General features: G+C 36.9%; 2 protein-coding genes across 3 annotated transcripts in view; one reads left to right on the top strand and one right to left on the bottom strand.

Annotated features, from left to right (window-relative positions):
• The window catches only part of ZDHHC15 (zinc finger DHHC-type palmitoyltransferase 15), a 188,212-nt gene that overhangs the window by 5,337 nt on the left and 165,384 nt on the right, over positions 1–17,491 (bottom strand). Inside the window, exons 11-12 of one of the 2 annotated variants that reach the window (XR_002077150.2) lie at positions 11,896–11,970; positions 882–1,000 (exon numbers count right to left, since the gene is read on the bottom strand). Coding sequence is in view for 1 of the 2 variants with exons in the window: in XM_019439238.2 (XP_019294783.1) it covers positions 11,924–11,970 (47 nt within the window). In the remaining variant the exon portion in view is untranslated. The remainder of the gene's footprint in view (positions 1–881; positions 1,001–11,895; positions 11,971–17,491) is intronic. The other variant, XM_019439238.2, reaches the window with a different exon arrangement.
• The window catches only part of UPRT (uracil phosphoribosyltransferase homolog), a 210,015-nt gene that overhangs the window by 114,661 nt on the left and 77,863 nt on the right, over positions 1–17,491 (top strand). The gene's annotated exons all lie outside the window — the stretch shown is intronic.

The raw sequence follows: 17,491 nt of genomic DNA, 5'->3' as shown, positions 1-17,491 counted from the left end.
CAGGCACCCATAAAATTAATTCTAATGCGTTTTTAATATAAAAGCAATTCATATTCATCATAGAATAATTGGAAGATATAGAAAATAAAGAAAAACAAGGACCTATAATCTCAGAGCCTGTTTTTCATTCTCCCTCCTTATCATTCATTCTACAGATATTTATTGAATACTTAATATGTGTCAGGCACTGTTTTAGGGACTGGCACTAAAATGTGAACAAGACATAGTCCTTGCCCTCAAGGAGCTTACAATCTAGTGTGGAAGACAGACAAGTAAGTAGATTATTACAACACAGAATAAAAGTGTTCTCATAATGTTATTGTGGTAGCATCCAGAAGGGACATAGAACTTAGCTATGTAGGTCAGTGACATACCCTGAGTAAATGGTGTGGAAGCTGAAACCTGAAAAACAAATATTATATAGCCAGATGATGGAGACTGGAGTGGGGGAGGGGGGAGGCTGCTGAGAAAGCATTCCAATAATGGAAAACAGCAGGTGTGTGTTTGAGGGATTGAAAGTAGTAGAGTGTGGTTCAAGCATAGGGTGTGGGGATAAAACTAGTGGAAAGGAAACTTTGGAGTTGAAAATCATGGAAGGAACCTTGAGAGATGAACAGTGGCCAGATCATGGAAGGGTTTGTAAACTGTGTTAAGGAGTTCACACTGTGCTGAGGCCAATGAAAGAGTTATTACACAAAGTTTTTACATCATTCCAGTTGCAATATGGAGAATGGATTGGATGAGGGGCAAGACTGGAGGTGGGGAAACCAATTAAGAGGCTACTGCAGCAACACAGGTGACACATGATCTGGGGTCATGGTAATCAGGATAGAGGAAAATGCACAGCTTCCAGAAATATTTAGGAAACACAGTCAACATACCTTGGTGATTAATTGGATGTGGGTAGGAGATGGAGTGGGAACAAAACAGGAAATAGGTTTTTGGGTGGGTTAAGTTGAAAAGCACTTGGTTACTCAGGTCTGGAGTTCAGGAAAGAATCCTGGGTGAGAAACATAGTAATTATGTGTTTGTGAGTGTGTACATACAGTGTGTATATATGCATATATCTTTATATATCTATAGATATATAGATATTTTTTAACCTTGATTTTCACAACACTATGTGCCAGGCACTGTCTTAAGGACTGGCACTAAAATGTGAACAACACATAGTCCTTGCCCTCAAGCAGCTTACAATCTTGTGTGGGAGACACTATCTATCTATCTATAGATATATATAATATACACACACTCTTTAGCGAGAGAATGGATAGATTTCCTAAGGAATGAGTAGATTAATGTGATGGTCAGGAAAAAAAAATAACAAAGTTTGGGAAGATATTATTTTAAGAAGCAGACCTTTGGTGGTAGTGGGAAAGGAAAGAAGGTACAGGAAGTTTGAGAGAAGCATAACAGAAATTTGTTTTTTTTTGCTTTATTTTTTAATTTTTAAATTTAAATAAAGTAAAATGAACTTTTGTTTGGTGTACTGTGAGCTTTTATACATGTGTAGAATCTTGTAACCACCATCTCAGATAGAATACAGCTGTTATATTCATATACAAATTTTGAGTGAACACAGGTTTCGTTATTCTAGAGGAAATATTCAAGAGTGGGATTACTGGGTCATATGGTAAAAGTATATTTAAATTTATAAGAAACTTTATAACAAACTGCCAAACTGTTTTCCAGAGTGCCTGAGCTATTGTGCATTCCCACCAGAAATGTATGAGAATTCCAATTGTTCTGCATTCTTGTCAATACTTAGAATTATCACCATTAAAAAAATTGTTTTACCTATTCCAGAATGAGTGTAAAGGAATCTCGTCATAATTTTAATTTGCATTTTCCTCATGGCTAGTGATATTGAGCATCTTTTCTTGTACTCATTTCCACTTTTTTGGTGAAGCATCCATTCAAACCTTTTGCCCATTTTTATTGTGGTTGTTTTTTTTATCTTTGAGCTGGTAGAGCACTTTAGATATTCTGGATATAAGTCCTTTATCAGATGCATGTTTTGCAAATACTTTCTCCCAGCCAGTGGCTTATCTTTTTATTCTCTTAACAGTGTTCTTTTGAGAAAACATTTAACATTTTGTTCAAGTATAATTTGTACATTTTTATTTTATGTGTTTTACTTTTGATGTCATATATAAGAACTTTGCCTAACTCAAAGTGACAAAGATTTTCTCCTATGTTCTAAGAGTTTTATAGTCTTACATCTGACATTAGGTATAGGATCTATTTTTGAGTTAATTTTTTATATATTGTGAAGCATACATGTCGTAGTGATGTCCAGATGTTCTAGCACCATTTATTGAAAAACTGTATTTTCTCCAGTGAATTATGGTTACATATTTGTGTAAAAACCAATAGATCACCTTTATGTGGGTCTATCTCAGAATTTTACTTTTTATTTTGTTCCATTGGTTTATGGGTCTATCCTTTTGCCAATACCACATCATCTTGACTACTGTAGAATTATAGTATATCTTAAAATTGGACAAATTTTGTCTTCTGACTTTGATTTTATTTTTCAGAAAATTTTTGGCTATAGTAGTTCCCTTACTTTTCCATGTAAATTTTAGAATCAGCTTGTCTATATTTACAAAAATTCTTCTACATTTTTAATTGGGATTGCATTAAACCTGTCTACAAATTTGGGGACCACTGAAATCTTAACTATACTGAGTATTCTGACCCATGAGCATAGTATGTCTCTTCATTTATTTAGGACTTCTTTGGTCTTTTTCATCAGTATTTTGTAGGTTTCAGCATACGGATCTTGTATATTATTTGTTAGATTTACATCTAGCTCTTTAAGATTTGGAGTTATTGTAGGTGGTATTGTGTTTTTAATTTTGGTTTCCCAATTGTGCATTGCTAGTATATAGAAACACAACAGGTGTTTGTGTTGATCTTGTGTGTTGTAAACTTGCTAAACTCACTTATTTAGTTCTCAGAGTTTTTGTAGATTCTTTGAATTATCTATGTAGACAATCATGTCATGTGCAAATCAGGATAGTTTTATTTTTCGTTTCCAGAGTGGCCTTATATCTTTGTCTAGCCTTATTGCATGTGTTAGGACTTTCATTATGATACGGGATAGCAGTGATAAGAGAGACTGAATGAAGTTGTGGTTACTAAAGGAAAGAACTACTGGTAAGTAGGTAAGTAGTGATGATTTTTCAAGCAAGCTTAGGCTGGAGACCACAAATAATCTCAGTTGTGTTATTTGTAATAAGTTGCAATCAATATTTATAATCAGTTTTGTTATTTTTGTAGTAGTTCTCAGCAGCCTGACTATAGGAATTGAGAAGGCAGACAGATTGAATCTGGATTTTTTTTTCTGGCTGAGGCAATGGAGATAGGGAGATAAGAATATTGGCAAGAAATACCATTTGCAACAACTTGGTTGGGCCTAGAGGGTATAATGCTAAGTGAAATAAGTCAGACAAGAAAGACAAATACCATATGATTTCACCATATGTGGAATTTAAGAAACAACAAAATGAACAAAGAAGATGAACAAAAAAACCCAGACTCTTAAATACAAAGAACAAATAAGTGGTTGCCAGAGGGAAGGTTGTCTTAATGAGCACAAATTATCTTAATGAACACTGAGTAATATATACAATTGTATCATACACCTGAAACTGTATAATACTGTACTTTAAATATACTTCAAAAAATATATTGGCAACAGAAAAGTTGAAGCTCTATCCAGTCAAAGCTAGATAGAGAAGGGAGTAACAATCTAAAATTTTAATTTTTACTTATGTTATATTTTCTTTCAGTGTTTTTCTACATACATAGATACATTTTAATACTGAAAAGTTTTAAATTAAAATTTAAAATGTCATTTTATAATGTTTTAAAGGTTCATCCATGTTGTAGCATCTATTCTTTTGGTTGCCAAATAGTATTCCATTGCATGGATATATCACATTTTATTACCTATTTATCAGCAGATAGACACTAGGGTTGTTTTCACTTTTTGGCCATTATGAATAGCTGCTGTGAACATTCATGTAGAAATTTTTGTGTGGACATATGCTTTCATTTCTCTTTGTTTTTATACAAGGACTGGAATTTCTGGGCCATATGGTATTTTTATGTTTAACATTTTGAAGAATTGTCAAACTGTTTTCCAAAGTGATTGACCCGTTTTATGTTTCAACCAGCAGTGTATGAGGGTTGAGATTTTTCTACATAAATGTCAACACTATTATCTGTCTTTTGGATCCTAGTGGATACTAAGTGCTGTATTGTGGTTTTGATTTGCATTCCTCTAATGGCTAGTGATGTTAAGCATCTTTTCATGTGCTTATTTCATGATTATTTACTTATGGAGAAATGTCTACTCAGATCCTTTATCATTTTTTTAAAAATTGATTTTTATTTATATTATAGAATTGTAAATGTTCTTTATAGATTCTGCATATAAGTATCTTATCAGATATTTGATTTGTAAATATTGTTTCACCTAAGGCCACATATATAATTCAATGAAATCATGAAATCTATAGAGACTGAAAGGTAGATTAGTGGTTACTTAGAAGGAGTGAAGGGATAGGGAGTGACTGCTACAGGGTATGGGGTTTCTATATATTCTAAATTAATTGAGGTGATGGTTGTGCAACTCTATGAATATCCTAAAAACCACTGAATTGTACATTTAAAGTGGTCAAATTATATGGCATTGTGAATTATATCTCAATAAAGATGATAAAAAATGTACTCCATTGTGTATGAGAAAGAATGAAATATGGCCTTTTGTAGCAATGTGGATGGAACTGGAGAGTGTGATGCTAAGTGAAATAAGCCATACAGAGAAAGACACATACCATATGGTTTCACTCTTATGTGGATCCTGAGAAACTTAACAGAAACCCATGGGGGAGGGGAAGGAAAAAAAAAAAGAGGTTAGAGTGGGAGAAAGCCAAAGCGTAAGAGACCGTTAAAATCTGAGACAAACTGAGGGTTGGTTGATGATGGGGGGTGGGAGGGAGGGGAGGGTGGGTGATGGGTATTGAGGAGGGCACCTTTTGGGATGAGCACTGGGTGTTGTATGGAAACCAATTTGACAATAAACTTCATATATTGAAAAAATAAAAAAAAATGTACTTTTGGTATTCAACAGAGGAAGATGGTGGCGTAGGAGGACACTGGCTCACCCCGTCCTGCTGACCACTTAGATTCCACCCACATCTGCCTAGATAACCCAGAAAACTGCCAGAGACTAGCAAAATGGACTCTCTGGAGCAAGCATAGACAAGAGGCCCACGGAAGAGGGTAGGAAGGGTGGAGAGGCAGTGCACGCTACACGGACTGGTGGGAGGGAGCTGGGGTGGTGGAGGGGCAGCCAGCCCACCCGGCAAGGCAGAACCCCCGAGTATGGCTTGCAAAAGTGGAGGTGCCAGACGGAGTGTGTTCTGACAGCCAGAGGGACTTAACATCTGGAATGTTATAAGTCAACAGCACTGCTCCAAGAGTGGGAGGGCTAGAGGACAATGGGAGGGAGAGTTGTTGAGCCCTGGAGGACAGAGCTCAGCTTGGCGGGAAACAAAGGTGCTCTCCAGCACCATCTCCCTCACCCATCCCCCAGCTAAAATCCCAAAGGGAACCAGTTCCCATCAGGGAACTTGCTTGCACTGTGCAAACACCCAACGCTGTGATTCTGTGGATCCATTGCTCCGATGGGTCTGCCTCCCTCTCCATGGCGCAGGGACCCTCCAGAAGCAGACCACTGAAGGTAAAGTGAGCTGAGTCTGCTCCTCCCGCCCCTGTGCACCTTGCGGATCCACCCCAGCTAATATGCCAGATCCCATTGAAGCAGCACCACAAGTATTCTACTTGCAAGTATTCTACTTGCAGTGTGCAAGTAGGCCAGACAGGGGCCACACCACTCCACAGTGAGTCCTGCCCCTGGGAGAGGGGAAGATAAGGTACACACCAGTCTGACTGTGGCACCAGTGGTGGGCTTGGGGCAGACATCAGGTCTGACTGTGGACCGCCCACAAACACAAGTTACTCCAGACAGCACAGAGGAAGAGCCCTGCAGTTCCGCACCACTCCAGGGACTATCCGAAATGACAAAACAGAAGAATTCTCCTCAAAAGAAACTCCAGGAAGTAGTGACAGCTAATGAATTGATCAAAAATGATTTAAGCAATATAACAGAAAATGAATTTAAAATAATAGTTATAAAATTAATCGCTGGGCTTGAAAAAAGTATAGAGGACAGCAGAGAATCTATTAGTACAGAGATCAAGGGACTATGAAACAATCAGGAGGAGCTAAAAAAAATGCTATAAATGAGCTACAAAACAAATGGGGGCGACCACAGCTCAGACTGAAGAGGCAGAGAAGAGAATAGGTGAACTAGAAGATAAAATTATGGAAAAAGAGGAAGCTGAGAAAAAGAGAGATAGAAAATACAGGAGTATGAGGAGAGAATTAGAGAACTAAGTGACACAATTAAACGTAATAATATACGCATAATTGGGATTCCACAAGAGGAAGAGAGAGGGAAAGGTGCTGAAGGTATACTTGAAGAAATAATAGCTGAGAACTTCCCTGATCTGGGGAAGGAAAAAGGCATTGAAATCCAAGAGGCACAGAGAACTCCCTTCAGACGTAACTTGAATCAATCTTCTGCATGACATATCATAGTGAAACTGGCAAAATACAAGGATAAAGAGAAAATTCTGAAAGCAGCGAGGGATAAACACGCTCTAACATATAAAGGGAGACGGATAAGACTAGTGATAGATCTCTCTACTGAAACTTGGCAGGCCAGAAAGGAATGGCAGGAGATCTTCAATGTGATAAACAGAAAAATATGCAGCCGAGAATCCTTTATCCAGCAAGTCTGTCATTTAGAATAGAAGGAGAGATAAAGGTCTTCCCAAACAAAAACTGAAGGAATTCATCACCATTAACCAGCCCTACAAGAGATCCTAAGGGAGATCCTGTGAAACAAAGTACCAGAGACATCACTACCAGCATGAAACCTACGGACATCACAATGACTCTAAACCCATATCTTTCTATAATAACACTGAATGTAAATGGACTAAATGCGCCAACCAAAAGACATAGGGTATAAGAATGTTTAAAAAAAAACAAGACCCATTTATTTGCTGTCTACAAGAAACTCATTTTAGACCTGAGGACACCTTCAGATTGAGAGTGAGGGGATGGAGAACTATCTGTCATGCTACTGGAAGTCAAAAGAAAGCTGGAGTAGCCATACTTATATCAGGCAAACTAGACTTTAAATTAAAGGCTGGAACAAGAGATGAAGAAGGGCATTATATAATAATTACAGGGTCTATCCATCAGGAAGAGCTAACAATTATAAATGTCTATGCACCGAATATGGGAGCCCCCAAATATATAAAACAATTACTGACAAACAGAAGCAACCTTATTGATAAGAATGTGGTAATTGCAGGGGACTTTAATACTCCACTTACAACAATGCATAGATCATCTAGACACAGGATCAATAAAGAAACAAGGGCCCTGAATGATACACTGGATCACATGGACTTGACAGATGTATTTAGAACTCTGCATCCCAAAGCAACAGAATATACTTTCTTCTCGAGTGCACATGGAACATTCTCCAAGATAGATCACATACTGGGTCACAAAACAGCAGTCCTAAGAGGAAAATACATTGCAATCCAGGCCTATCTCAAGAAACAAGAAAAATCCCAAATACAAAATCTAACAGCACACCTAAAGGAAATAGAAGCAGAGCAGCAAAGACACCCCAAACCCAGCAGAAGAAGAGAAATAATAAAGATCAGAGCAGAAATAAACAATATAGAATCTAAAAAACTGTACAGCAGATCAATGAAACCAAGAGTTGGTTTTTTGAAAAAATAAACACAATTGATAAACCTCTAGCAAGGCTTCTCAAAAAGAAAAGGGAGATGGCTCAAATAAATAAAATCATGAATGAAAATGGCATTATTATAACCAATCCCTCAGAAATACAAGCAATTATCAGGGAATACTATGAAAAATTATATGCCAACAAACTGGACAACCTGGAAGAAATGGACACCCTATTTCTTAATTGCTAACACCCACACACTTCCAAAACTCCCACAGGAAGAAATAGAAAGCTTGAACAGAGCCATAACCAGCGAAGAAATTGAATCAGTTATCAAAAATCCCCCAACAAATAAGAGTCCAGGACCAGATGGCTTCCCACGGGAATTCTACCAGACATTTGAAGCAGAGATAATACGTATCCTTCTCAAGCTGTTCCAAAAAATAGAAAGGGAGGGAAAACTTCCAGACTCATTGTATGAAGCCATCATTACTTTGATTCCTAAAGCAGAGACCCAGTAAAAAAAGAGAACTACAGGCCACTATCCCTGATGAATATGGATGCAAAAATTCTCAACAAGATACTAGCAAATCGAATTCAACAGCATATAAAAAGAATTATTCACCATGATCAAGTGGGATTCATTCCTGGGATGCAGGGCTGGTTCAACATTCGCAAATCATTCAATGTGATACATCACATTAATAAAAGAAAAGATAAGAACCATATGATCCTGTCAATCGATGCAGAAAAAGCATTTGACAAAATTCAGCATCCTTCTTAATAAAAACCCTTGAGAAAGTCGGGATAGAAGGAACATACTTAAACATCATAAAAGCCATTTCTGAAAAGCCCACAGCTAATATCATCCTCAATGGGGAAAAACTGAGAGCTTTCTCCCTGAGGTCAGGAACATGACAGGGATGTCCACTCTCACCGCTGTTGTTTCACATAGTGTTGGAAGTGCTAGCATCAGCAATCAGACAACAAAAGGAAATCAAAGGCATCAAGATTGGTAGAGATGAACCTAAGCTTTCACTTTTTGCAGATGACATGATATTAAACATGGAAAATCCAATAGACTCCACCAAAAGTCTGTTAGAACTGATACATGAATTCAGCAAAGTCGCATGATACAAAATCAATGTACAGAAATCAGTTGCATTCTTATACACTAATAATGAAGCAACAGAAAGACAAATAAAGAAACTGATCCCATTCACAATTGCACCAAGAAGCATAAAATGCCTAGGAATAAACCTAACTAAAGACGTAAAAGATCTGTATGCTGAAAACTATAGAAAGCTTATGAAGGAAATTGAAGAAGATATAAAGAAATGGAAAAACATTGCGTGCTCATGGATTAGAAGAATACATATTGTCAAAATGTCAATACTACCCAAAGCTATCTACACATTCAATGCAATCCCAATCAAAATTACACCAGCATTCTTCTCGAAGCTAGAACAAGAAATCCTAAAATTTGTATGGAACCACAAAAGGCCCCAAATAGCCAAAGTAATTTTGAAGAAGAAGACCAAAGCAGGAGGCATCACAATCCCAGACTTTAGCCTCTACTACAAAGCTGTCATCATCAAGACAGCATGGTATTGGCACAAAAACAGACACATAGACCTATGGAATGGAATAGGAACCCCAGAATTAGACCCACAAAAGTATGGCCAACTAATCTTTGACAAAGCAGGAAAGAATATCCACTGGAAAAAAGACAGTCTCTTTCACAAATGGTGCTGGGAGAACTAGACAGCAACATGCAGAAGAAAGAAACTAGACCACTTTCTTACACCATTCACAAAAACAAACTCAAAATGGATAAAGGACCTGAATGTGAGACAGGAAACCATCAAAATCCTAGAGGAGAAAGCAGGAAAAAAACACTGTGACCTCAGCCGCAGCAATTTCTTACTTGACACATCTCCAATGGCAAGGAAATTAAAAGCAAAAATGAACTATTAGGACCTCATGAAGATAAAAAGCTTCTGCACAGGAAAGGAAACAATCAACAAAACTAAAAGTCAACTGACAGAATGGCAAAAGACATTTGCAAATGACATATCGGATAAGGGGCTAGTATCTAAAATCTATAAAGACTCACCAAACTCCACACCTGGAAAACAAATAATCCAGTGAAGAAATGGGCAGAAAACATGAATAGACACTTCTCTAAAGAAGACATCCAGATGGCCAACCAACACATGAAAAGATGCTCAACATCGCTCCTCATCAGGGAAATACAAATCAAAACCACACTCAGGTATCACCTCACACCAGTCAGAGTGGCCAAAATGAACAAATCAGGAGACTAGATGCTGGAGAGGATGTGCAGAAACGGGAACCCTCTTGCACTGTTGGTGGGAATGCAAACTGGTGCAGTCGCTCTGGAAAACAGTGTGGAAGTTCCTCAAAAAATTAAAAATAGATCTACCCTATGACCCAGCAATAGCACTGCTAGGAATTTACCTAAGGGATACAGGAGTGCTGATGCATAGGGGCAATTGTACCACAATGTTTATAGCAGCACTCTCAACAATAGCTAAATTATGGAAAGAGCCTAAATGTCCATCAAGTGACAAATGGATAAAGAAATTGTGGTTTACATACACAATGGAATACTATGTGGCCATGAGAAAGAATGAAATATGGCCTTTTGTAGCAACTTGGATGGAACTGGAGAGTGTGATGCTAAGTGAAATAAGCCATACAGAGAAAGACAGATACCATATGGTTTCACTCTTATGTGGATCCTGAGAAACTTAACAGAAACCCATGGGGGAGGGGAAGGAAAGAAAAAAAAAAAAAGAGGTTAGAGTGGGAGAGAGCCAAAGCATAAGAGACTGTTAAAAACTGAGAACAACTGAGGGTAGATGGGGGCTAGGAGGGAGGGGAGGGTGGGTAATGGGTATTGAGGAGGGCACCTTTTGGGATGAGCACTGGGCGTTGTATGGAAACCAATTTGACAATAAATTTGATATTAAAAAATAAAAACAAAAAAACAAATGTAGTTTTAAAATTAAACTGCACTCATATAACTTTTTAACATAACTCTATTATTCTTCACAATTACTTTTCATGGCACAAACTATTTCATCATAATAATGTAGCAATTTATTTCACTAGTCCTCTATTGGTAGATATTTCGTTTTGTTTCCAATTTTCTGATATTATGATATCATAATGAATAGTTGTGCAGATCACTGATAATTTCATTAAAATACATTCCTAAAATTTGATTATCAGATATAATTGTATGAAAATTTTATGGTTTTTATGTATGTTGTTAAATTGCCATAAAAATGATATATGACTTTATAGTTACATCAGCAGCACATAAAAGTACTTGTTTCAACATGTCTTTACAAATACTGGGTACTATAATCATAAAAAGTGGCTGCTTTAGTTGACAAAAATTGATATTTTGTGGTATTTAATTTATATTTCTAGTAAAGCTGGACAATTTTTATGTTTAGTCTTCATTTTAACTTTTATTTGATGATTGCATTGTTTATCCATTTTCTAATGGTTGTATTTTCTTCCTTTCTTATTTGCAAGATTTTTGTAAGTTAAGGTTGTTAAATTTTGTGTGTTATATGTTTTGCAAATATTTCTACAAGTTTGTCTTTTCATTTTGAAGGAAATATTTAGAATCTGCTTTTTCTGTAAAAATTGTTGCAACAATTTTTTTAATCTACAAAAATTTGAGCCCAAATAAAAAATATGTTAGCATTTGTTAATTTTAAGTTGTAAATAAATGGGTATTTACTTTAACTTAAAAAAATTTGTGGAGATAGAGTGCTATGCACATGAATTTTGTGTAATGTCTACAGAAAGGGAGACACTTTATACGGGTTATTAGTCGAGCTTTATAAATTATATATAGAACTTCTACTTAATGTGAATAATACAAGAGTGAAGCATTTAACATCTTGTTCACCAGAGCAAGAACTTATTTCTTTTCTAGTACTGCTTGCAAGACTGCCTCTTAGCAGTCCAAGTAACACTCTATGTGCCTCCTTCAGAATACTGACCTGAGAGATGCAGGAAATATGTAAACTGCTATGTTTCTGTTTCCACAGCAAGAGATGATGAAACTTCTGGATAATCTGTAATATTGAAAAGTGAAGGTGATCAAATGACCCTTTCTCTCGTATGGGTGAGTATTCATTCACCAGTATATTTCCCTTTTGTTTAATCCCCGGAGACAGCAGACATCTACCGATCTTTAAAGACTGGTGTGTTATACCACAGCATTTGTAACCAGTTGAGATATTCACATTCTAAAAGTAGTCAAGCTGATGTACAATAAAATAAGATTATTTTATTTATAAGCATTATCTGATCTATAATACTGGCAGGTATTTGACTTAGATAGCCGTGATGGCAACTCAACATCATCCAGTTTTAATGGGATGCTTTGAGTCTTGCTACTCACAAAATTACCCTATCTCGTGTTTTTACACTGTACATAATTGAAATAACTATTAAAGTACTTTCAGTGTTGCTGTGTTTCTAAAAAGGAATGGGGTATCTAGAAAATAAGAGGCTTTGGAATTAACAAGCAATGCCATTTATGGTACAGATATTTGTTTTTTTTTTCCTAACCCGAGCATTTTGGGGGAGTAGAGTACACTCCGAATCAGCTTGCTTAATGTAATCACTTTCTTTATACTTTTTGCATAATAATGTACCTGGCAGTTTGAGATTTAAAAGTGTTGAAAGGGAGAAAGGAAAATGGCAGCAGAATAGGAGGACCCTAGGCATGTCATGTCCCATGAACACAACTAGATAACTAGCAAACCATCCTAAATACACCAGAAATAGAATTGAAGACTGACAGAACAACTACACAACTAAAGGGAGAGAAGGGAACACATGGAAGAAGGTAGGAAATAGGAAGACATGGTTCAGGGGAGAAACAGATCATAGTTGCTACAGAGGAGAGGGAACCATGGTTGCGGAGAAGGGTGAGAGGGAGAAAAGCACACAGGGATATGCACAAAGAGAATGTTTCCCCAAAACCATTGACTTGGAAAAGGAGAGGGGCTGAATTTTATGAGTTCTTGCAAACAGCAGAGCTTAAACCTTCGTGGTTTAAAGGTCAGCAGTTTGGCCTAGGCAAAGCCCGGAGGGTACTGTGTTGCTTCTGGAGAGAAGGCAGGCAAACAACCCAGGGGCAGATACTATGGAAACAGTGATCTGAAGAATGGGGCATACAGGGGTAATATTATTCAATCTTCTAAGAGCACATCTCTGAGAGGCAGCATTCACAGAGATGCCTGTCCAGGAACAAAGGAACTGGCTGGCACCATTTCTCTCCCCCACCCCTCAGCATAAGTACAGAGCTACCTGCAGGAAACAGAGCAGTGCTGACATTGGCTGCCAACTTGCTTACACCAAGCCCCATACCCCTGCACAATGGTGGGACTGCACTTCTCAGTCACATTTGCCTCAATCCCAGCACAGCTGGCCCCTCACCCAGAAGACCACCACAAACCCCAACCCAGAATATATCTCCAGACCAGAGTTCTGCAGGGCATCAGTTTTGGTGGAGGTGGTGTCAGATCTCATTTCACAAGCAGACCAGAGCACACCTAGTTAAAACTCACCTCATTTAGGACAGGGACCAAATATTGCCCACTGCAGGCAAGGAGAGCCTCTACAGACGACTGGCCTGAAGGATAGAGCAGCCAAAACACAACAGTAGAGTGCATGAAGCACACACCAGAGACACTTCCTGAGCATCAGGGTCTGGGCACTACATGACCCCCTCATCATAAGGCCATTATATTCAGGACAAGGAGAAATAACTGGCTTTTATACACACAGATATAGGCAGAGACTGAGACAAAATAGAAGGACAGGGGAATATATCATAAATGAAAGAAGAAGATAAGGCCACAGCCAGAGATCTAAGTGACACAGATATAGGTAACATGCCTGCTGGAGAATTTAAAGCAATGATCATAAGAATACTCACTGGGCTTGAGAAAAGGATGAAGACATTAGGGAATCCATTACCACAGAGATAAAAGAATTAAAAACAATCAGAAATGAAGAATGCAATAAATAAGATCGGAAACAGGCTTAATGCAATGGAGAGCGGCCTACAAGAAGCAGAGAGTTACTCAGTGACCTAGAAGACAAAATAATGGAAAATAATGAAGCTGCACAAAAGGAAAAAGACTTATGCACCACAAGAATAGACTTAGAGAACTCAGTGACTCCATCAAATGTAAAAACACTGATATTATAGGAGTCCAAGAAGAAGGAGAGAAAAGAAGGCAGAAAATTTATTTGAGGAAATAATAGCTGAAAATTTCCCCAATTTGGAGAAGGAAACAGACATTGAGATATAGGAGGCACAGAGAACACCCATCCAAATCAACAATAACAAGTCAACACCATGACATATCATAATAAATTTTGCAAAATACAGTGATAAAAAAAATCTTAAAAGCAGCAAAGTCCTTAACTTACCAGAGAAAACCCATAAAGCTAACTGGAGATTTCTCAACAGAAACTTTGCAAGTCAAAAGGGACTGTCATAATACATTCGGAATGCTGAATGGGAGAAATCTGCTGCCAAGAATACTCTATTCAGCAAGGCTATCATTCAGAATAGAAGGAGAAAAAAAGAGTGTCCCAGAAAAACAAACACTAAAGGAGTTCATGACCACTAAACCAGACCTGCAAGAAATATTAAAGGGGTTCTATGAGTGGAAAGGAAAGACCAAAAGTGACAAAGACAAGAAAGGATCAGAGATACTCTCTAGACACAATGATAAAACAAGTAATAAACTGCACTAATTACATATATATCGAAAATTGCTATGAATGTAAATGGACTAAACACTCCAATCAAAGGACATAGGTTGTCAGATGGATAAAATACAAGAACTATCTATATGCTGCCTACAAGAGACTCATTTTAGACCTAAAGACACCTGCAGATGGAAAGTGAGAGGATGGAGAAAAATTTATCACACAAATTGCTGTCAAAAGAAAGCTGGAGGGATGCCTGGGTGGCTCAGTTGGTTGAGTGTCCAACTTTGGCTCTGGTCATGATCTCATGACTTGTGAGTTCAAGCCCCACATCGGGCTCTGGGCTGACAGCTCAGAGCCTGGAGTCTGCTTCACTTTCTGTGTCTCCCTCTCTATGCCCCTCCCCTGCTTGTGCTCTATCTCTCTCTCTCAAAAATAAACATTAAAAAAAAGAAAGCTGGAGAAGAAATACTTATATGAGACAAACTAGACATTAAAACAAAGACTGTAACAAGAAATGAAGAAGGGCACTATATAATCATAAACAAGACAATCCAACAAGATGATCCAAAAATTGTAAGTATTTATGCACCCAACATGAAAACACCCAAATATATAAAACGGTTAATAAAAAACATAAAGGAACTAATTCATAATAATACAATACGAGTAGAGGACTTTAACACCCCACTTACATTAATGGACAGAACATCTGTACAGAAAATAAACCAGAAACAATGGCTTTGAATGACACACTGGACCTGATGGACTTAACAGATATATTCAGAACGTTCCATCCTGAAACAACAGCATACACATTCTTTTCAAGCACACATAGGAAATTCTCCAGACTAGATCACATACTAGGTCATAAAGCAGGCCTCAACAAATACAAAAATATTGAAGTCATACCATGCAACTTCATGTAACTTTATTGACCACAATGCTATGAAAGTAGAAGTCAACCATAAGAAAGAATCAGGAAAGACCACAAATACATGTAGGTTAAACAGTATGCTACTTAGTAATTAATGGGTAAACCAGGAAATCAAAGAAGAAATTAAAAAATACATGGAAACAAAGGAAAATAAAACACCATGGTCCAAAACCTTTGTGACCGCAAAAGCAGGTATAAGAGGGAAGTATGCCTACCTCAAGAAGCAAGAAAAATCTCACATCAAAACCTAACCATACACCTAAAGGAGCTAGAAAAAGAACAACAAAAGAAGGCTAAAGGCAGCAAGAGGAAGGAAATAATAAAGATTAGAGCAAAAATAAATCATATAGCAACTAAGAAAACAATAGAATAGGTCGATAATACTAGGAGCTGGTTCTTTGAAAAAGTTAATAAAATTGATAAACACCTAGCCAGACTTATCAAAAAGAAAAAAAGACCCAAATAAATAAAATAAAAAATGAGAGAGGATGAAGACAACTAATATCACAGAAATCCAAATAATTACAACAGGACATTATGAAAAAATTTAGGTCAACAATTTGGACCGCCTGGAAGAAATAGATAAATTTATAGAAACATACAAACTACCAAAATGTAAATAGGAAGAAATAGAAAACTTGAACAGACCAATAAACAGCAAAGAACTTGAATCAGTAACAAAAAACAAACAAAAACAAAACAAAAAAAACCCCACAAAAAACGCAAAAAAAAAAAAAACAAAACAAAACTGGAAACAAACCAAAGTGGAAGACCAGACGGCTTCATACGCAAATTTTACCAAACATTTAAAGAAGAGTTAATACCTATTCTTCTCAAACTGTTTTAAAAAATAGAAAAGGAAGGAAAACTTCCAAATTCATTCTATAAAGCCCACATTATCCTGATATCAAAACCAGATTGAGACACCACTAAAAAAAAAGAACTACATGCCAATATCCCTGATGAATACAGACGCAAAAATTCTCAATTAAATACTAGCAAACCAAATCCAACAATATTTTAAAAAATTATTCACCATGGTCAAGTGGGATTTGTTCCTGGGATGCAAGGGTGGTTCAATATTCTCAAATCAATCAACTTGATACACCACATTAACAAAATAAAGGATAAGAACCATATGATCATTGAATAGATGCAGAAAATGCATTTGACAAAATACAACATCCATTCATGATAAAAACCCTCCACAAAATAGATTTAGGGGGAACATACCTCAATATGATTAAGGCCATATACAAATACCCCACATCCAACATCATACTCAATGGGAAAAAACTGAGAACTTTATTTATATGGTTAGGAACAAGACAGGGATGTCCACTCTCACCACTAGTTTTTAATATAGTACTGTAAGTCATCACCACAGCAATCAGACAACAAAAAGGAATACTATGCATCTAAATAGGGTAGGAAGAAGTAAAATTTTCACTATTTGCAGATGACATGATACTATATATAGAAAACCTGAAAGACTCCTCAAAAAAAAAAAAACTGCTCAGATTGATATGCGAATTTAGCAAAGTCACAGGATGCAAAATCAACATACAGAAATATGTTGCTTTTCTATACACCAATAATGAAAGAGAAATCAAGGAATCAATCCCATTTACAGTTGAGCCCCAAACTATATGATACCTAGGAATAAACGTAACCAAAGAGGTGAAAGATGTGTACTCTGAAGACTATAAAACACTGATGAAAGAAATTGAAGATGACACACACAAAAAAATGGAAAAACATTCCATGCTCATGGATCGGAAGAAAAATATTGTCAAAATGTTGATACTACCCAAAGCAAACTACACATTTAATAAAATTCCTATCAAAATTCCACCAACAAATTTCACAGCAAACAATCCTAAAATTTTTATGGAACTGCAAAGATCCCAAATAGCCAAAGCAAC

Source organism: Panthera pardus, unplaced genomic scaffold, assembly GCF_024362965.1.
Source record: "Panthera pardus isolate Hobbes unplaced genomic scaffold, ASM2436296v1 HiC_scaffold_27, whole genome shotgun sequence".
NCBI classification, from domain to species: Eukaryota; Metazoa; Chordata; class Mammalia; order Carnivora; family Felidae; genus Panthera; species Panthera pardus.
This window is presented reverse-complemented; position numbering and strand designations above follow the sequence as displayed.